General features: G+C 47.1%; 1 protein-coding gene across 1 annotated transcript in view; it reads left to right on the forward strand.

The window, feature by feature from the left end:
• The first annotated feature begins 14 nt into the window (after positions 1-14).
• Positions 15-19841, forward strand: part of LOC308097323 (agrin-like) — a 419134-nt gene continuing 399307 nt past the window's right edge. The window contains 2 exon segments of the mRNA XM_080445056.1: positions 15-487; positions 2307-2568. Of these exon segments, the coding sequence (XP_080301182.1) occupies positions 269-487; positions 2307-2568 (481 nt within the window). The 5' untranslated portion in view covers positions 15-268.

Here is a 19841-nt window from a genome sequence, read left to right on the forward strand (position 1 = left end):
AGCCGGCGGCGGAGAAGCAGAAGCAGAAGCAGAGAGCGACTTGAGCTCCTGCAAGCAGATGCAACGAAACGAGTGATAGATTCTCTTTATCTCTTTAATAGGGAAGAAGTTGGGATATAGGGAGGGGGGTTTAAAAAAAAGCACAACCAACTTAAAAGAGTTTGATCTCGGAGGAGCATCATCGCGGCGATTTAATTCGTTTATTCCCCTTAGAAACTTTTTTTTTAAAAATAGTTTTGGTCCGTTTTAGTCAAAGTGTGGGGCCACCATGACGGGTTCACATTCACAACAACGGGGACACTTGTGTCGCCGCGGCTGGGCATTCGTGCTGGCGATCGCCGTGCTGTGCCAGCAGCCCCGGCGCTGCGCTGGAAGTTGCCCGGAGAAAGACCTGGAGAAACGGGAAGATTCGGCCAACGTAGTGCTGACCGGCACCGTGGAGGAGATCATGAACATGGACCCGGTGCACAACACGTACTCCTGCAAGGTAAGAAGAAGAAGAAAGAAGAAGAAGAAGAAAGAACGCCTCTCCCCGGTTGTTGTCGTTGTTGTTGTTATTATTATTAGGAGATTGATTGTCGCGTCGCAAAGTTGACAGAGGACAATCTGCCGAAAATAGCCGATCCACAAGCTCACACGGCGCGTCGGCGTGTGAGCTTGTGGATCGGCTGTTTTTCGGCGAGAGACACCGTTGTACGGTGGATTATAGAGGAGGCTTTCAACTCTGCAAGAATATACAGCGTAACGAGGACAATGACACCTGACAATTATGCTGGAAGCCACTTCAGGCGACAGTAGCTCAATTATGCCTGCATTTTGGAGTAGTTAAACCCCATTTTTGCTGAAGGGCAGTCACTTTGATGTTCTTATCCAAAGGGCCTCGGGCTGGAGCCCCCCCCCATATAGTATGCAACTGGCCCTGGACAGCAACTCAGCAAGCATCAACAATTTGACAGAAACTTGGCCACAAATCACATTAAAATAATTGATCCATTCATATCTGGCACCGGCAGTGGTTGAAAGTACACCAACACAAAATCCATAAGCTGTTTTTCCCCACTCACATAGGCTGCAGAAGTGGTTCTCAAACATTGTCACCTCAAGGACCCCCATATTGACACATGTTAGACTCTAGGCCCCCATTTTAAAATATATTGTGCCAGGGGAACCCCCGTAAGAGAACATTTGTCGTTGTTAGATTTAGTACATAATTCTACTGTCTACTGTAGGTGGGGAGACAACATTGGACAGAGTGAAACCTACGATAATAGTCTCATTTAGCTAACCTCTAGCTGGTGAAATAATAGGGAAATGTTCTCCTCAAGGACCACACTTTGAGAACCACTGACATAGAGTAGTTATAGCACAGCTGAGCATATATAATAATCACCCTCCAAATAATCTATTGTTTGAATCACTGGCCAGTGCTGCAAGAGTGACTCATCAGTCAGTATTCTATATGTTATAGTATTTATTGTTTCTTAGTAAAGAATGTTCACTAATTGTACCCCACACCAGTGTTCATCATAGGCACACACTTCGATGTCACTAATCTTCTACTGGCTGCACGTTTTGACTAAAACCTTCACGACACTGTTATTGCTAATGCCTGAAATCATAACAGTAATAATACCTGCCCATGTCTGTTTCAGTTCGACTCAGCGCTTTGTATAACCTTAAGCTATGTAGCAACGCTGGCAAAAAGCCTTCCACCCTTCCACAGAAAGCATATCTCGAGTCATGGCACACACACAGCCTTCGGATATCCCCCACTAATGGTGAAATAAACTAGTTGTGGGGCCGCGCGTGGGCCGCTCTCCCCTTTCTGTGTGCTTTGCACCAACTAATGCTGTGTCTCTCACGAGGGATGAATCAAATAGATTAGAGGCACACGACTCTTGATTGTGCGGAAACCACATTCAGCCAAAATGAGACGACTCCTTATAGGAAATTGTCCCATGATGGTGCTGCAGTTGCCGCAGAGAACATGTCCAGCACTGTTCCTCCCCATACATTCTTAGGTTATTGGTAGTGCAGGAATATACCTACAATCAGTCAGCAGGTAGGAAAAACTTGAATGATAAAAAAAAAAGAGAATGAGGTGTCCCTGAGCTAGACTCTTAACCCCTTAACAGCTCCCCTGTACACTCATCTGAGCCATCTGCTGGGTGAAGCTGTAATAGCAACCCCCCCCCCCCTCTGGATCCAGAAAACACTCCCTTTCCTTTCCCCCAGTGTAATGTTTGTGGTAGATTTCCAAAAAGCTGCTAAGTCATACCTGTGTCCCCCAATGCTTTGTCGTGCAGGTGAGGGTGTGGCGCTACCTGAAAGGGAAGACCCAAGTGAACGGCGAAATTCTGCTGGACGGCGGCAACAAGGTGATGATCGGCGGCTTCGGGGACCCCGGGATCTGTGACAACCAGGTTGCCACGGGCGACACTCGCATATTCTTTCTCAACTTGGCCCCGGAGTTCATGTGGCCGGCACACAAGAACGAGCTGATGCTCAACTCGAGCCTGATGAGGATTACCCTGCGCAACCTGGAGTCTGTTGAGAACTGCGTGGAAGGTAGGTTTTTTTTTCATCCTCAAGTTGTTGCGAGGTGAGGGCTCTCTCAGGCGTGTAGAAGAGGCTAAAGCCTGATTTATAAGCTGAACGAGCTATTCAAGCTTGATAGCAACGCCCTGCAACGCGCTGTGAGCTTGTAGATCAGCTATTTTGGCGCGCAACATCGTCATGCGATGAAGAATAAATCAGGCCTAAAATATTCTGTGTAATCTGGCCACTGGTCAGGTTGAATTGGCACCCTGTTGAGAGTCTCCAGAAAGAAAGAAATGGACGGCAGATTGTTTATGTATTGTCTGATTTCATTTTTTTACAGGGACAAAGCAGTGAGTGCACATTAATCAACGTCACTGTAAATGTGCCAGTGTTAGCCAAAGGGCTAATTTTAGCCTGAAGTGTATTCCTTCAGTAGGGGTTTAGACTGAGCATGAATGCAGCAGTCCCAGAGAGGTTAGAGAAGTGAGGTTTTTGTTGGATGGTGCTGGTTTGGCGCTCTAGACAGGCTGGCAAAGCCTTAGTGGGCAAAGTAAATACGAAATCAACAGCTACCATTGAGATTCCCTGAGAAGTTGCTTCTGGCTAACAGTGAAATGGGCCCTATTAGTTCTCCTTTGCAGCGCATGTAAATGCGTGTTACGGTGTGTGTCTGCTGATGTTATTTGCTGATTTGCCACGATTTGTCTGTTGTGTGCATGTCAGAAAGTTATACGGGATCCAGCCCGCAGAGCCCTGCCTCCAGGTGATAATAATGCCTCTCTTTAAATGAGTGGGGATCGTCATGTATCAGTGGATGCTGAAATTACATAGCCCCGGGCTCACACAATGTCCAGGTTTCTCAGCATTCCATGAAACGGGGACACCTGAGTCATTTTAGGAGCTTAGTTGCCATGGTGAAGCTTTTCCCAGCGTAGAGGTGGTTGTGCCTCTCTCTCTCTCTCTCTCTCTCTCGAAGATCAAAATGTCTCCAGGGACACGGGCTTGACCTCGCTGAGGGATGACTCCTCCTGACCTTTGCGCTTAGTCACAGAGATGTTTTATGAAGTGAAGGGGAAGCTCTTTAACACTCTCTTACACATAACCTGGAGTTTTGAGGTATTTACAGGGGACGCAGTTGTTCCCACACACTCTTCTGTCACAGTTTGCAACTTTGCATTTGCGTTTTTTTTTCTCACACATTTTAGTGGCAGAATCTTGGCTCGGCTCTAAACGAGAGAGAATAGCGAGAGAGATGACTCGGCACAGAGTTCTAAATTTATCCTAACTACACAGAGGAAGCAGACTTGGACAATGAATGAATAGGTTGGATCCAACTTGTGCTTGAAAACATGCAGTCTTTAAAAATAGTTTTGTTGAAGAGTAGGAGAAAGGGAAGCACTGTGGTAGTAATTTATTTTAGCCATAGCAGCTACTTAACTTGTTTATTTAACTATTATAGATGCCAAAACTGGAATGCAACATCCCTCTTTCTTTTCTTTTCTTTTTTGGGTTAAGAAATCATTTGTCAGGCATTATTACATGGAGCCGCGAGCACATAGCTGTGACGATTCCGAATAGATCTCAACATCTGCAACCATATATCGGTGCATGCCCCTCCACCCCCAATGCCAATGAGCAGAGTTTGTTGCTGTTTGGCTCCAACCGGAGCCTGACAATGCCTGGCAGCTGTTCAAAGTTTGAATCTAACACTTAGCCAGTCCTGGAATTCCAAGGGAAATGTAGCTATGCAGGGCACGGATCGACCTGTCAGAGGCTTTCTGGTGCAATCAGGGGTTTCAGACTTGAGTCCTCCACACATCCTCTTGTGTTTTGCCGCCAGTGTGACCTGGGTGGCAGCTGATTCCAATGACTGGAGCTTGTTTGCAGCGTCAGATGGAATTTGGCACACACATAAAATGCCTCTGCTCGCTTGTCTGTCTCGGCACGAAACACTGCTGCTAACCTTTTATTTTGGCTTGTTTCCCCCTCCCTTTTTTTTATTCCTCGGTGTGGAACGGGGAGTTTCTTGGCTTCAGACACCTATCAAGAACGTCCCCTTTTTGTTGTGGAGGAGGCGCCTTGTGTTTTAGGAGGCTCTTGGCATGGCCTGTTTAGAAGCACAGAATAATTCACCTAACCCGATACCCCGCTTAGACATCGTTGCTGATACAAATTAAAACCTATGATTTATGGGGTACTGCCTATCTAGTGTTGCAGCAAACACCTGAACGCACTGACAAGTCAATGGAAAAACAACACAGTTTCGTGATCGTGATTGAATAATGGTCATTCATATTGTTTTGGTCAACACTTCTTTCGATGCTCCATCGTTCCATCCTGTGCGGCAGAGCCTCGCGCTAGCCTGCAGAAACACTGGAACCCACCACAGACTCGGAGCCGGTATAGTCGTGCACTGATCTATGAATGAATAATGGCAAGTTCAAGGTGCAGCACTTCCTGTTGAGGCAGAAGTCAGATGAAATCATTTTCTCTCTACTCAGTGGGGTGAAACGGACCTATGATGATGAGGCGGCATTCCCCTGTCTCACCGGAGAACGCGCTTTGAGGTCTCTCGCTCCGCTGTGCAGAGTTTTAATTAAGACAGTCAAGTCCAATCCCATCCCGCTGCGCGCAGCCACTACCCTGTGGGACGGGACAAGACCGTACCTGCCGCGGCGCTCGATGTACCCTCCTCTCCCTTTTCCGCCTCATTCTTGACATTTTCGATAGCTGGGATAGAGTGAAGAATGCCTGGCAGAGAGTTGGGCGGGGGAGGCACATTGTCGGGGGGAGGGGGAGGAAGGGGAGAGAAAAAAAAAGGCTTTGTGCGAGGCGGGTCACGTAACCATCGCGTTCTGAGAAGGAGAGGGGAAAATAAGATGAGTGATGTCAAAGCAGAGGGGGAAAAGAGAGTCCGCGCAGGAATTTGTCGGGACAGGTGTGGACACGGAAGAGCTGTTGTGTTTGTCGTGGCACACTTGCGGGGGGGGGGATGGGGGTGCGACCGGAGCGGCGCAGAGATAGGTGCCGGGAGGCATCAAGTTTCCTACCCGCTCTCTCTCTCTCTCGCTCTCTCTTGCTCGCTCTCGCTCTTTCTCTCTCTCCGGCTCTCTGGGCGGTCGCACTACGGGCCACTCAGACCTCGTGTGGGATCACTTGGCTCCAGGCTTTCATCTGCCAAAGACAGCCTTCCCCAGAGGAGTGTTAACAAGATCTCAGTAAACACTTGCCTTTGCCGGGGAGCTCTTAAAACACTGTATGCCATATTTACTGCATCGCGGAAAAAAATAAAGAAAAACTAAACAGGAGCGAACCCCCGCCTCGTCTGTTTTGTAACGTCTTATCTTTGTTTATTTGCTGCTTACAGACATTCTGTGGCGCAACTCCGGCACAAAAATGCGCCACGTTCCCCGCATTGTTTAATTGCACCTTGCGAGGGCTGATAAGCGGAAGGCCCTCGGCACTGGATCGCTCTTCCTTTGTTCATTCCTGCAGCTACCGTTCAGTGAAATGTTACCGTATTCTATTGTGCTGCGTGCACGCCTGTCAGATAATGTGTCACAATCAAGCAGAGCCATTTGCCATGCCTTTTGGAGACACAATGAAGTCTCGGTCTCCTCAGAATGAAAGGGGGGGTGGGGGGAAGGGGGGGGGGGTCAACAGACAGGCCTCGGGCCTCCAGATTTCGTAAAAGAACCGAGAAAATGTAAAATTGTCCTGTGTCTCTTGTCATTTCTGCTTTTCCACTGCCATAATAATTTTAGGAAGAGAGAGAGAAAGAGAGAGAGAGAGAGAGAGACGTATCCAAGACCAAGGAGAGGGGGTTTAGGCAGGGATAGGGAAGTGTTGAGCGTACAGGCAGATCTTATCGGCCTCACTGTGTTTCATCAGGCTCAGCTCCATGATGCCCGTACAGTCACTCCCTCAAGGCCCCCAGTCGGAGGACGGCAACAAAGGGCTGCTTCTTCCCCCCCGCTGTCCTCATCTCTTCCTCTGACCGAGCCCAGTATTAGTCGCTGCGCGGGTCATGCACCGCCGCTATTCATGGCTCCTTATTCCTTTGGATCATTCCTGACCGCCCCGTCAAACATTAACCCATTAAGACCCGAGGCCGATTCGACAAAATGTCTTCTAAATGTTCTAAATTGTATTTTGAAAAAAACGTATGTTACTATGTCAGTGGTTCTCAAACCTTTTCATGTCAAGGACCCCCAGCATGATCGGTATTTGGCCGCGGACCCCCATCTCAAAATATTTTGTTCCAGGGACCCCCCAGAAGCAAAGATTTGAGTTAAAATTGTTCGCTTTAAAAGAATATAAATACATTAATTTGCACACATTTTCTCGATTTTTCAAAAATAGCAGATCTACAAGCTCGTAGCGCGGCACTCGAGCCACGAGCTTGTATATCTGCTATTTTTGAATAGCCAAAGTGTAAAATAATGCTTTTTTAGCTCAAATCAAGAAGTGACACAGATGCGCGTTCCAGGTCTTAAAGGGTTAACTTGGCCTCTACTCCAAGTCTGTGTAGAAGAATCAGGATCAACTTCATCGTCGCAACACTGGTTTACACAGGTGTAAAGAAGTGGGTGAAATTAGTTTTTGCGTCAGCTCCGTCATTTTTGTTATTTTTACCGAAAGCTTAAGTGTGTAACCACTATAAGCCCTTACAGTACATACTTCGTCATACGATGAAGAGGGGAAAATAGCCGACGTACAAGCTCACAACGCGTCCCATCGCGCCGCGTTGTGAGCTTGTAGTGCGGCTTTTTTTTTTTTACTTGCCCAAAATAGGCATAGTCAGGTTGAAAGTGGTTAATCATACTTTTCTTGGCGTGTTCAACGTACCACCACACAGGCTGTCTGTCCGGGGACGATAAACAGTTATGTTGGGACGTTTATGAGATGTTTTCGGCTGTTAAACGTAGTGCTGGCTTTTTTATGACGTTTTCTGCGTACGGCTAATCCACGCACACACACACACACACACACACACACACACACACACACACACACACACACACACACACACACACACACACACACACACACACACACACACACACACACAGGCTGCGGGGGTTAGCTGGCGTAACAGAGAGAGACAGAGCGGTGGGCTTGATTTGACAGCCAGCAGGTGGTCTTGCTTAAAGGTTCTATGACATTCATTTTCACTTTTTAATTTTTTTATGTTTTTTGGGGGTTTTTATGACCTCAATTACACCCAAACAAATCAGAACTTTGAACATTCAGTGGATTTTCTGTGGTCTGGAGTTTTCTGAATAATTAGGCTGAAAAGTAATCTGAGCTTGGCCCTTGGGCAGTGAAGTCACAGGCCATTAATCCCGCCCACTCTCCTCCTCGCCCCTCCCCTCCCCTCCCCTATGCTTTCCTTGGGGGGGGGGGCGATTGACAGGCAAAATCCCTCAACAGCGACACCCGCAGGCAAAGATTTCTTTTTTCATTGCAGTTGAAAAGGCTTTAGAAATGTGAGAGAAAAACACCTGCCATGGATCACTGGAGTGGATTTTTTTGTTAAAACTTTTTATACACGTTTGAAGGACCATGACAAAGTGTGGTAAAACTGAACGTCATGAAACCTTTAATGACGGGCGAGCTTGCAGACAGTGCTGTGGAATGCTCCTCAGGGTCGGTGGCGGGATGCGTGTGGGATAACTTTTTGAAACCCCCCCTCCTCCTTGCACACCCCCACACTGATCCCCCCCTCTCCATGCGCCCGTCGGTAAGCGAGCCTACAGACCTACACACACACGCACGCACACACATGCACACACACTCCGGAAAATGTTCCACTTTCCTCCTCCCACTGTTTGTGCAAGGAGGAGAGGCCCCCGGGAAGGTGTGTTGGAATTCCCAGCTCCTCACAGGTCCCTCCTACTTACCTGTCCCCACACCCCCTCCTCCTCCTCCTCCTCCCAGCCCTCCTCCCTCCCTGCTCCCCATCCTAAGATCTGAGGAGGTAATGATAGAATGATAAGGGACGACGGAGGGGGGGGAGTGGCGAGCGAGGGTAGTGGTGACGGTGTTGCTGTAAAGTCCTGCTTTCCTTTTTTTTAATTTCTCCACAAATCTCTCAGGGTTCGTCGTGACGTTCGTCCGGAGAGCGACCCGAATCCCCTCGTTCAAAGAACAAAGGCGGACTTTGCGTTAAAAGCCTTTTTGCGACAACAACGGAAAAAAAAGAGAGGTGGGGGATTGTTTGTTTTGAGATAGGCCCAAGATTGTTTTGTCTGACGGGGTCACTAGCTCAGCCACAGTTAATCAGTGACTCGACAAGTGCTGGGAGATGACTCACGTGACGTCAGGTTCCCTGCCAACTTCAGACAAACAGTTGCCGCCTCAAATACGAGACTCGCCGCCAGCACGGGTTTCCCTTTGGACCGCTCCGACTCTTACCACCTGATAAGCGTGCCACTGTTGCACATTGAAAGCTGATGACCTACTGTGGGGCTGGGCGATATGACTTCAAATCATTATCCCGATTATTTCCAGCAACGGCGAAAAGTGAAAATAGCAGATCTACAAGATCACGACGTGTTGCGATGCGTTGTGAGCGTTTGAGGCTATTTGCTCAGTTTGTGTGCCACCATTGCACAACAAAGTATGATACAGAGTTATGTGGTTAATCTGATTAATCAATTTAGTTCATTAGTTCTATTAGAATTTTTCGGTGTTGATTCTTAGATAAGAAATGTAAAAAAATAATGGGGGAAAAAAACCAGCTTCTCGATTATTCGATTAACCTACATGAGCAAGATTAGGTCGGTTAATGGTTCTAATTATACATTTCGATATATTTTCGTTTAATTGCCCAGCCGTGCCTTCCATAGATATTTGCCTTTCCCACGTATAAAACGGCTCAAAGGGGGGAGACGGAGGGCATACTTTGTTGTGGCTCTGGAGAGTGTGTGAAAACACTGCCAGCCCCACCCAGGTGACTAAGGTATAGTGGTGGGGTCCTGTGTCTGTCTTCGTCGCTGTGTGCACAAGAAGCTCTTTGTCTTCAGGGAGTCATGGGGAGCCATGGATCCGAGAACACTGACTTTGAGGATTGGATTTTTCTCAGGGTACTTGCATTGGATTAGTACATGATAAGTGTGTGTGCGTGCATTTGTGTGTGTGTGTGTCTTAAACCTGATTTATACTTAGTTGCACGTGGGTGTCGCACCTGCACGCAACGCAAAAGGATAAATCAAGCCTCACGCCCCTATATGTGCAATGAATGCGTATTTGTGCAATGCACACATATGTCCAGTGCGCGTGTGTGCATGCTTCAGTTCGTTCGCAGTATGGCGGTACCCTGCGTTGCCTCTCCGTGCCAATGCACTCTATCCAGTGAAGTGAATAGGTTTGGACAAAGGGAGCCGAAGAAGACATGTTCACTTGAGTGGACCCGAAGTCTTTGATGAAAAGCAGGCAACATGGGCAGAGGAGAAAACGGGAGCGTTGGACCTGTTTGCCAGCTCGCCCGTGGTCTCCACAGTTATTGCACAGTCTAAATTTTAATTAAGAATGCTGGAGCGGGGAGCCCTGCCTGGCGTAGCAATGAAGGGCTCCCGAAATGAGAAAGCCATGAAAGACAGAGGACAGAGAGAGAGAGAGAGAGAGAGAGAGAGAGTGGAATGGCCTTGGCCTGGCTGACAGCAGTGCAACCCACCAGTGTAAACCCCTCCTCACAGCGATAAGAATCACTATTGATAGCGTGCAAACGTATAGACCTACATGTAGCGACACGCCTGACACTGCATTACGTGCTCAGAATGTACACAAGGACGTCTGGAACTGTACGCAGCACTCGCTAAGATTCAACTTAGTTGAGCGAGTTGCGTCGTTTAAAAGTGTTTAATTTGTGACTTGCTCAATGTAGAATTGGAGGATTTAATTTTGCCCTTTTTCATAAAAGATGTAGAAACCCACTGAATGTCATCCATTCTCTGTTGAACTTTACAGTACTCCTTATCTTGCAGCCCCAAGGGCACGAGACATCGGAAAGGCCTTAGAAGATGCTTCTTCTGCGATGACTCACGTTGTGGCGGGGCCCGGTCTTGAACGCGCCCTTGGGCTGTGCAGGTAGTTGGAAGAACTTATTTCTTCATTGTCCGTGAACATTCATCCAAAAACCCTTTGGAATTGTTTCCAAGTGACTGATCTATGAGTCGGGCTTTCAAGTTCAGTCTCGCGGCACCACAAACAATTCGTTCTGTTTTTATTATTCAGCCTGCTAAATGTGTGTGTTTGCCAAGTGATTCATGCTCCTGCACATGTCTACGGAAACCTCCTGAACCTGAAGAGGAAGGTATCAGATCTTCATTGTCCCAGCTAAATTCTTTAGTTGTTAAGGAAGAGGATGCTGGGACTGACCCAGGAGGAGGCTTCGTCACTCTGGCTCTTAGATGTACGTTGACCCCGGAAACCTTCATCCTGGATCCGTCTCAGACACAAAGGGCTCCGGCGAGGAGTCTGTGTTGGATACAGGCTCCCTCCAGAGACCTGGATTCCGCCACAAAATTCCATCGCCGAGACGGTATTTCCAAAGGCAGGGGCAGCTGTTGTGGCGAGCGCGGCTACTTGCTGTCAACCAGCCAAAAGCATCAGGGTTACTACAGGGAGAGGGATTTTCGGTGGGACCCGAGAGAGGACTGTGCAGCAACTCTAATGTGATTTGTATTTAGGTCAGCTGTCACTCCAAAGCCGCTCTTAGATCAATGGGAAGCAAAGCGAGATTCAGGACGAGATGAAAAAAAAAAGCCAAACCCCCCCCCCCCCCCTTCCCGCCCCCTTAAGAGTTCTGTTAGTTGTGAGATGCACCAGTGATTTCTTTTTATAAACACTACAGGAAACAGAAGAGGAGGATGGGGAGAAACTCTTGAGTTCTTGCAGAATAGCTTTTTATGACACAGGCCAGTGGCTCCAAATACATCTGCCTTTAATAGAAACATGGACTATTTCCAACGTTTGCCAAGTCCCCAGTGACAGCGCGGCCAGCTGTCTTGTATTGGGTGTGTCGACTTGGATGTGCATTTCGGTATTGGGATGATAGCAATATGGAAAAATTGATATTGTGAAACCCCTCTCTCTCTCTCAAGAATTAGCTCCTTTCCCAGTTTGCCAGCTCAATTTTTCCACTCCCGACGTAAGGATCTTGCAATCCTCGATTACGGTCGACTGGCTCGGGAACAAGAAAATCTCAGTGGTCCTATTGTGCGGGTGAAGTTCACGGGGTCAAGTTAGGGAATTTACAGCGCGTTCCTTTCGCCCCTTCGTTTACTCAATTAACATGGCTTTGTGGACGGGTGTGGGGAAACTCCTGTTTGATTTGGAGCAGATGTCAGGGAAAAAAAGCCCAGGTCATTAATGCATGGAAATGAAGACCCCCCCCTACACACACACACACACACACACACACACACACACACACACACACACACACACACACACACACACACACACACACACACACACACACACAGATACACACACACACACACACACACACACACACACACACACACACACACACACACACACACACACACACACACATTGGCCCACAAGGTGCAGAGAGAACAGGAAGAATCCAATTCGGAGGATAATTACATTCTATCAGAGCCTGGCTGTGGCCTGGAGGTGTGCTGACCTGATCCTGGTAAATATTTAAACCCCTCCTGCTGGGCGCGTTTCCTGTTCTCTGGTGCTTAATTCCACCTGCTGCTGCAGACCACCAGCCATTCGTCTTGAACTCTGAGAGTGTGCAAATGGAAACAAGTCCACGGAGTTACACTGTCATGGATAAATGAACACTGAGGATTCTACTTTTTATTTTATTATTTATTTTAACTTTAATTTATAGTGCAGCTCTGTAGGAGAGAGACTTGTGACTATGAGCAGATGTTGGCCTCTTGTAATGGTATCTGTTTTTGTTCCTGGTTGCTAACAAAAGCTCCTCGAATGCTAGAATAACAGGTGCGTTACCTGATAACAGGGTCACCAGAGTATCTCCTCAAACATCTTCTCTACATTGTTTAGTTTAGTTTGCTGTGTTGGAGAGTTATACGTCAGAGTTCAAGTCAAAGCTGCAATTATTTGAATGAATTAAACGTTACTTTAAAGGTATCATGACATTCATTTTCACTTTTTTTATTTTCAATGTTTTATTTGGGGTTTTATGACTTCAATTACACCCAAAAAACCTGAACTTAGAACATTCAGTGGATTTTCTGTGGTCTGGGGTTTTCTGAATAATTAGGCTGAAAAGTAATCTGAGCTTGGCCCTTCGACAGTGAGGTCACAGTCGATTAATCCCGCCCACTCTCCTCCTCGCCCCTCCCCTCCCCTATCCTTTCCTTTGGGGGGGGCGGAGCAGAGGCGATGATTGACAGGCAAAATCCCTCACCAGCGACACCCGCAGGCAAAGATTTCTTTTTTCATTGCAGTTGAAAAGGCTTTAGAAATGTGAGAGAAAAACACCTGCCATTGATCACTGGAATGGAATTTTCACTTAAAACGTTTTGTACACTTTTGAAGGACCAGGACAAAGACTTTGAATGTGGTGTAAAAGTGAATGTCATTAAACCTTTAACCAAGGAGTACGTATGTTAATACATTATAGCTAGTACATCTGCAAGTGGTCTCCCGACTCTTCCATTCAGAGATGTAGACCCTGTTGTTGGGTAGGACGCCTACTGATTGACAAGTAGTACTGCCTGAAGCTCATGAGTGCAATGCCCATGTGGGAATTGCCTCTTGGCTTATAGCGGCGGGTAGGTCTAGGTTTGGTCTCTCACATCAGAGACCCGAGTTGGAATCCACGGGCCGGACATAAAAAGTGTCACACGATGCGTCGCGCACGCAGACTGCAGGATGTGGAGTGGACACTTCACTCTGGGGGGGGTCTACGTGCACAAACGCACAATAAGGACGCACACAGGCTCTATTCCCTTTCTCTTTTTTGTTTGTCCTCCACCAACGCATCTGTCTCTATCACTTCCTTCCCTCGTCCGTCCACCCGTCCGTCCGTCAGTCCTGCCGTTCGTCTGTCTGTCTGTCTGTCCATCTTTCCGTGGATTGATCTTTTACAGCGAACCTGGGGTAAAAAGTTTTCCGTTGCGTCGTTGCGTGGGGAGTTCTACCCGCTTATCTCGCTGTCAGTGTCCGTTTGTGTTTGTTTGCCCATGGCTGTCCTCTCCCAGGGGTGCAACAGCTAATGAAGTTAACCCATTAAGGCCTGAGTCCAATTCTTATTTTTTTTCCTAAATCCTAACAGATTTTTGAAAAGAATATAAAAAATATTTTTTTATGATTTTTCAAAAATAGCAAATCTACAAGCTCGTAGCGCGGCACTCGGTGCCGCGCTTCGAGCTCCAATCACCAAGAAGCTACAATCACCACGAGCTACAATCACCAAGAAGATCATCTATAGTTGCAGTCCTATCGCCTTCGCTCGCTGCCTGACTGGGCGGGCCTTGTCCGCCCCGTCTCGCTGCGCCGCTATACCAGCACATGTTTCCGTCTGTCACCCATAGACCTGACAGACTGTCTCTACTAGAATCTCTGTCTCTGTTTGTTGTCTTTGCCTTCCTTCATGCCGACGGCAGACCTGAGCTGATATATTTCACGCCGCGCGCCCCGCTTTATTGGCCTCCATGAAGGTTGGGGAGGTTTATGACTCCCACTCGAACCTTTTACGACTGTTTGACTTCTCTCTAAATCCCTCGGTTGTCGGCAGTCTGCGTCACCGCGCACCACTCTCCACGTTTTGTCCCCCGTCCTGATTCCTCTCACGATGCGACGCATTGTGAACTTGTAGATCTGCTATTTAACCCATTAAGACCTGGAACGCATCTGTGCCACTTTTTCATTTGAGCAAAAAAAAAGCAATATTTTACACTTTGGCTATTCAAATATTATATTATATTAAATTATATATTCGGCACTCGTAGCGCGGCACCGAGTTTGTAGATCTGCTATTTTTGAAAAATCGTGAAAATGTGTGCAAATCTTTTGAATATATATATATTCTTTTAAAGCAAACATTAACTCAAATCTTTGCTTCTGGGGTGGTCCCTGGAACAAAATATTTTGAGTTGCCACGGCCAAATTCATATCATTTTGGGGGGTCCTTGACATGAAAAAGTTTGAAAACCACTGATATAGAAACATAAGTTTTTTTTTCAGAAAACCGTTTAGGATTTAGAAGACATTTTGCTGAATTGGAACCTCCATTTTTTAAAAAGCTTTTCACCTATAATGACATGCCCAAAATAGGGAAGGATTATTAATTGATTATTTTATAAAATTCTCGATTATCGATTAAATCTTTTAATTCGATTAATTGTTGCACCCCTAGATCCCCCCCCCCCAACCCCCCCCCGCCTGCTGTCCCCCATCCCTGTTCCCACAGTTGTCTGCCAGAGGAGTGGGTCCACCTGTAATTAGGCTGGAATCCCTGGGCCCATAAAGCTGCCACGGTCCTAACAACCAGGTGCAGACCTGCAGACCTGACACCCCAGCCTCTGACCTACTTCTATACCTTCTTTCTCTCTGCGTTCCTTCTTTTTCCTTCTTTTTTTTTTTTTGGGTTCCTTTACAGAAGTGATCAGCGCTTTGAAGGTTGAATGCCGCGTTTTTTGGAAGGCGCAGTGATCGCTTCTTTGCACTCATGGGTTCATAGTCTAAAAGGAATGCATGATTAAATTGCCTGTGTGCGTGTGTCCTGTGTGCGCGCTTGTGTGTGTGTGTGTGTGTGCGTGCGTGCGTGCGTGCGCGCGAGCGTGTGTGCGTAGGATTGAGGGATGAATAGACTGAGAGAAAGGAATGTGTGCACGCTGACAAATCCCTGACATGACACTCTTCCTCGCTACTACCCTGTGGAATCTCTCTCTCTCTCTCTCTGTTTCTATATCTCTCTCCCCTCGTGGTGCCCCCCCCCCCACCCCCCACAACCCTGTCGGCCCCTCGAGGCTGATAGAGATTCGTCCAGCCGGCCCCAAGGCCCTTGTTGTGATTTTTTTGCCAACAATGACAAGGAAGTGTTAGCTTTTTCAGAGACAACCAGTCATGAGCATTCACTCACACACACGCACGCACACACACACACACAGACACACGCACACGCACACGCACACGCACACGCACACGCACACGCACACGCACGCACACACACACACACACGCACACGCACACGCACACGCACACGCACACGCACACGCACACGCACACACACACACACACAAACAAACACACACACTCTGCTGCCACACAGTGAGTTTTTTGATCTATCCATTCGAAATTAGCCATCAGGTTTGCAATAAAAAAGACTTTGACAAACATGCACAAATCAATATTGAGATATTGAACATATTTTTTGGTGCATTTTTCAGTGCTTTAAGGTAAAAATAATTAACCTGGCCATTGCTTCCCCTAAAATGTTGGGGAAATTATGTCATTTCATCGAGTTTGGATAAAACTTGACATATCACTATCACTGTTTGGGCCACAAATAATAATCATAATCATGTCTTTTCACATCTGAACCACAGCCTGTTGAAGTAAGAAAGTTAGTAAATGGACACCGTCAAGGTAGAATCTTCCCTGCAGTATACTGTATTTTGTCACTGTCGGGTCAGGTGGAAAACTGTTACTTTTAAGGAAATGGAAAAAAGAACCCACTATCGTGCAACACTGTCGTTATGACGAACTATACAATTAGGGCATTCATTCATTATTAAAAAAAACATTAAAAGGTTAAATAGAGATACGTTGTAGCGACTATTCGAAAGAGAGATAAAGTGACAAAGAAACACGAGAGAGAGAGAGAGAGAGAGAGAGAGAGAGAGAGAGAGAGAGAGAGAGAGAGAGAGAGAGAGAGAGAGAGAGAGAGAGAGAGAGAGAGAGAGAGAGAGAGAGAGAGAGAGAGAGAGAGAGAGAGAGAGAGAGAGAGAGAGAGCGATGCGATGCGACTCGTTGTGTGAGCTTCTAGATCGGTGGATCTCAACCAGTGGTCTTGGGGACCACCAGTGGGTCTTTGAGGGGGTTCCAGGGGGTCCCCAGACAACCAAATTGACCCTTGTGTGTCTGTAACTCTGAGAGTTAAATGAACACTGACGATGATGACACTACAGTGTAGATTGGGACCCCCAAGAAATCAGAATGGTTGAGTCCCTGGCATATCTTTTCAAATGGGGGGTCCCCTGCCTGGGCTAATATGTGTCAATTTGGGGGTCCTTGACGCGAAAAAAAGGTTGAAAACCGCTGTTCTAGATCGACCCGCGAGAGCCAGTGCTCGACACAGCAGCGAGTGCAGTGAAAGGGGCACCGATGCAAGAAAGCGGAGGCAGGGACCAAAGCAGTATGGAAAAAAGAGAGGGGCATACATGCAGGGAGTAGTCCAGCATTACAGAGAAATTAGTGCACGGGGACGGGGGTGAGGGGCTGAGAGAGAGACTGGGGGGCTCGAGGAGGAGGGAGAAGACTCCTCTCATACCCCTCAATAGGCTCTGTGCATATATACCAGCGGTCCCGGGTTGCTAGAAGGTGGCATAGTATATGTTCTCTGTGCCCAGTTAGGTTTCCATAGCTTTGTTCGTTTGGCTCAGCATGGGTGTCATAACGTGTTTCCAATTCAGACCTTTCTGGAAACCTGGGACTATATACAGTTATGCACAGAGCCTATGCCTCTCTTCCAGAGGTGAAGCAATCTCTCTCGTCCCCCTTCGTCTTCTCTTGTCCCTCTGCCCAGGTCAGCAGTGTATGAGTGCATACCAAATGGTTGTGTTTTGAAGCACAGCAACGCTCTACAGCGGCTCATCGAAACGTTGCATATAAGCCGCACGTATCACCCTTATTATTCTTTGAGGGGTGTGGCCAATTTCACCATGTCTTGGAGGTGCAAACAACAAAGTATCAGCATTGAGTTTGTGAGATGGATCATACGTTGATGTCTTTTTACGTTCTAGCACAAAACTATGGTTACGTATTGTAGTGAAGGGATCCGCAACGACCTCCATCTTATGAAAAATGAAGATGGGGACTTCCAAATATTCGTTTTTTTTCAAGCCCCCGAGCCACAGAAAAGAAAAATCCACACACATAAAGCACCTGTGTCACTCACGCGACATCGGTTACCTTCCTCTGTTGGCACGTACTAGGGTGTGACGTCACTGTAGCTAAAAAAGAATAAGCTTAAGATCCCGCACACAGCCCTCCAATTGCTTTCGCTTCATTCGTGTAGTGTTCGGAAGGCATTTAAGAGAATGGGGAACTGCGTACGGTATAGTGCCGTGAGGCAGCTCTTGGCATTTTCCAAGGGAAAGTGGGCGTGTCAGAGAGAGAAAGCTTGGCCTCGGGGGAACAAGTTCCATCATAGACCCACACACCAGTCGTTCGTTTGCCAGAGGTGTGCCCAGATCTGCCTGCTCTCTCTCCTCTCTCTCCTCTGTGGCTTGCATTCCAAACCTCTCCCTCACTCACTCCAGACCCCCCCCCCCCCCTGGCACTACACAGAAAGCCTTAGTTTTATTACCATACCACGCTCGTCGGCCATTTTGAAAACAAACTATCTATACCGCACTGTGCTCCGTGGTGACCGTGAATGAGATTGCGTTTCTCTCTGTGTGGCTGAGTGCATCGTAGAACCGTGTGCCCTTGGTGGTGCCCCTGAGCCAGACGTTGTTTTGGAGGGGCCTCTCAGGGCAATGTACGAGGCCCCTCCCCGGGTTTAACCCATTAAAGACCTGAGGTTCCGATTCTACAAAAATATTTAGATTTTTATTTATTTACTAAAAAACTAAAACTAAAACATTATATTCAGCTTGTATATCTGCTGTTATTTTTTTAATAGCCAAAGAAATCTAAAGTGACACAGATGCGTTCCAGGTCTTAATGGGTTAATAAGGCTAGAACGCGGGGGGGATCGTGGGCAGCCGGTTTTTGTTCATTTACTGACACTGGTTTTCAAACCCTTTTCATATCAAGGTCCGTTTATTCATTCGGCTTTTTGAGCCACACGGACCACGGTTTGATGTGATTTAGCCTCTCAGACCCCAAGACTACTAACTATTTTGTTATCGTTTGGATAAGATTTTGTCCACAATTCCCATGCTGTATCGATGTCGGTACCATGTAGAGGAGAGACAACAGGCCAAACGTTACGATCAAAATAACAATTCTACTACTCTCAAAGCGTTGAAAGATCTACAAGGGTTCAATTTGGTTATACCAACTCTCCATCTTTTTAGCTGTGGGGGAACCACCTGGAACCCTCCTCAAGGACCACTGGTGGTGGTCCCTCAAAGGACCACCGCTGACACAGGAAAGACCCTTACGGGTACCATTGGGGTACATCATCCACACACACTCATGTTAACCCATTAAGACATGGAACGCATCTGTGTCACTTTTTGATTTGAGCTTAAAAAAAAGCATTATTTTACACTTTGGGCTATTCAAAAATAGCAGATATACAAGCTCGTAGCGCGGCACCGAGTGCCGCGCTACGAGCTTGTAGATCTGCTATTTTTTGAAAAATCTTTAAAATGTGTGCAAATCTTTGAATATATATATCGTTTTAAAGCAAACATTTTGAACTCAAATCTTTACTTCTGGGGGGGGTCCCTGGAACAACGTATTTTGAGACGGGAGTCGGCGGCCAAATACAAATCATTTTTGGGGGTCCTTGACATGAAAAAGTTTGAGAACCACTGACATAGCAACATACGTTTTTTTCAGAATACTGTTGTGATTCAGAAGACATTTTGTAGAATCGGATTCAGGTCTTAATGGGTTAAACAAACACTGAGGATTTGACTGTGTGCTATGTGCAGTAGCACTGCAGTTGTCAATGTGGCGTCCGGGGGCCCCCAAGGCCGGGGGTCCTTGAGGTGGGTTCCACCACCACGGGCTCCTCAGAGTTGAACCAAAAAGACTGCTATGGGTCCATTTGGTTCCATTTGTACACTCTCAAGAGTTAGATCGACACTGACACAATCTACACAGTGTCGATTGGGGGGTCCCAGAGATACAAATAGTATCAAAAATGGGGGACTAGTGTGGACTAATGCATATCAACAAAGGTTGAGAATCACTGAATAACCTGACACTATTTTGTCATCATTGCACCCTATTGTGAGATGAACGTGAACCTTTTTCCTCCCAGCACACACACACGCACGCACACGCACACACGCACACGCACACGCACACGCACACGCACACGCACACGCACACGCACACGCACACACGCACCACACACGCACACACACGCACACCGTGGTTTGGCCCCA

The sequence above is a fragment of the Gymnoscopelus braueri genome, assembly GCF_963280865.1.
Source record: "Gymnoscopelus braueri genome assembly, chromosome: 12".
Classification (NCBI taxonomy): domain Eukaryota; kingdom Metazoa; phylum Chordata; class Actinopteri; order Myctophiformes; family Myctophidae; genus Gymnoscopelus; species Gymnoscopelus braueri.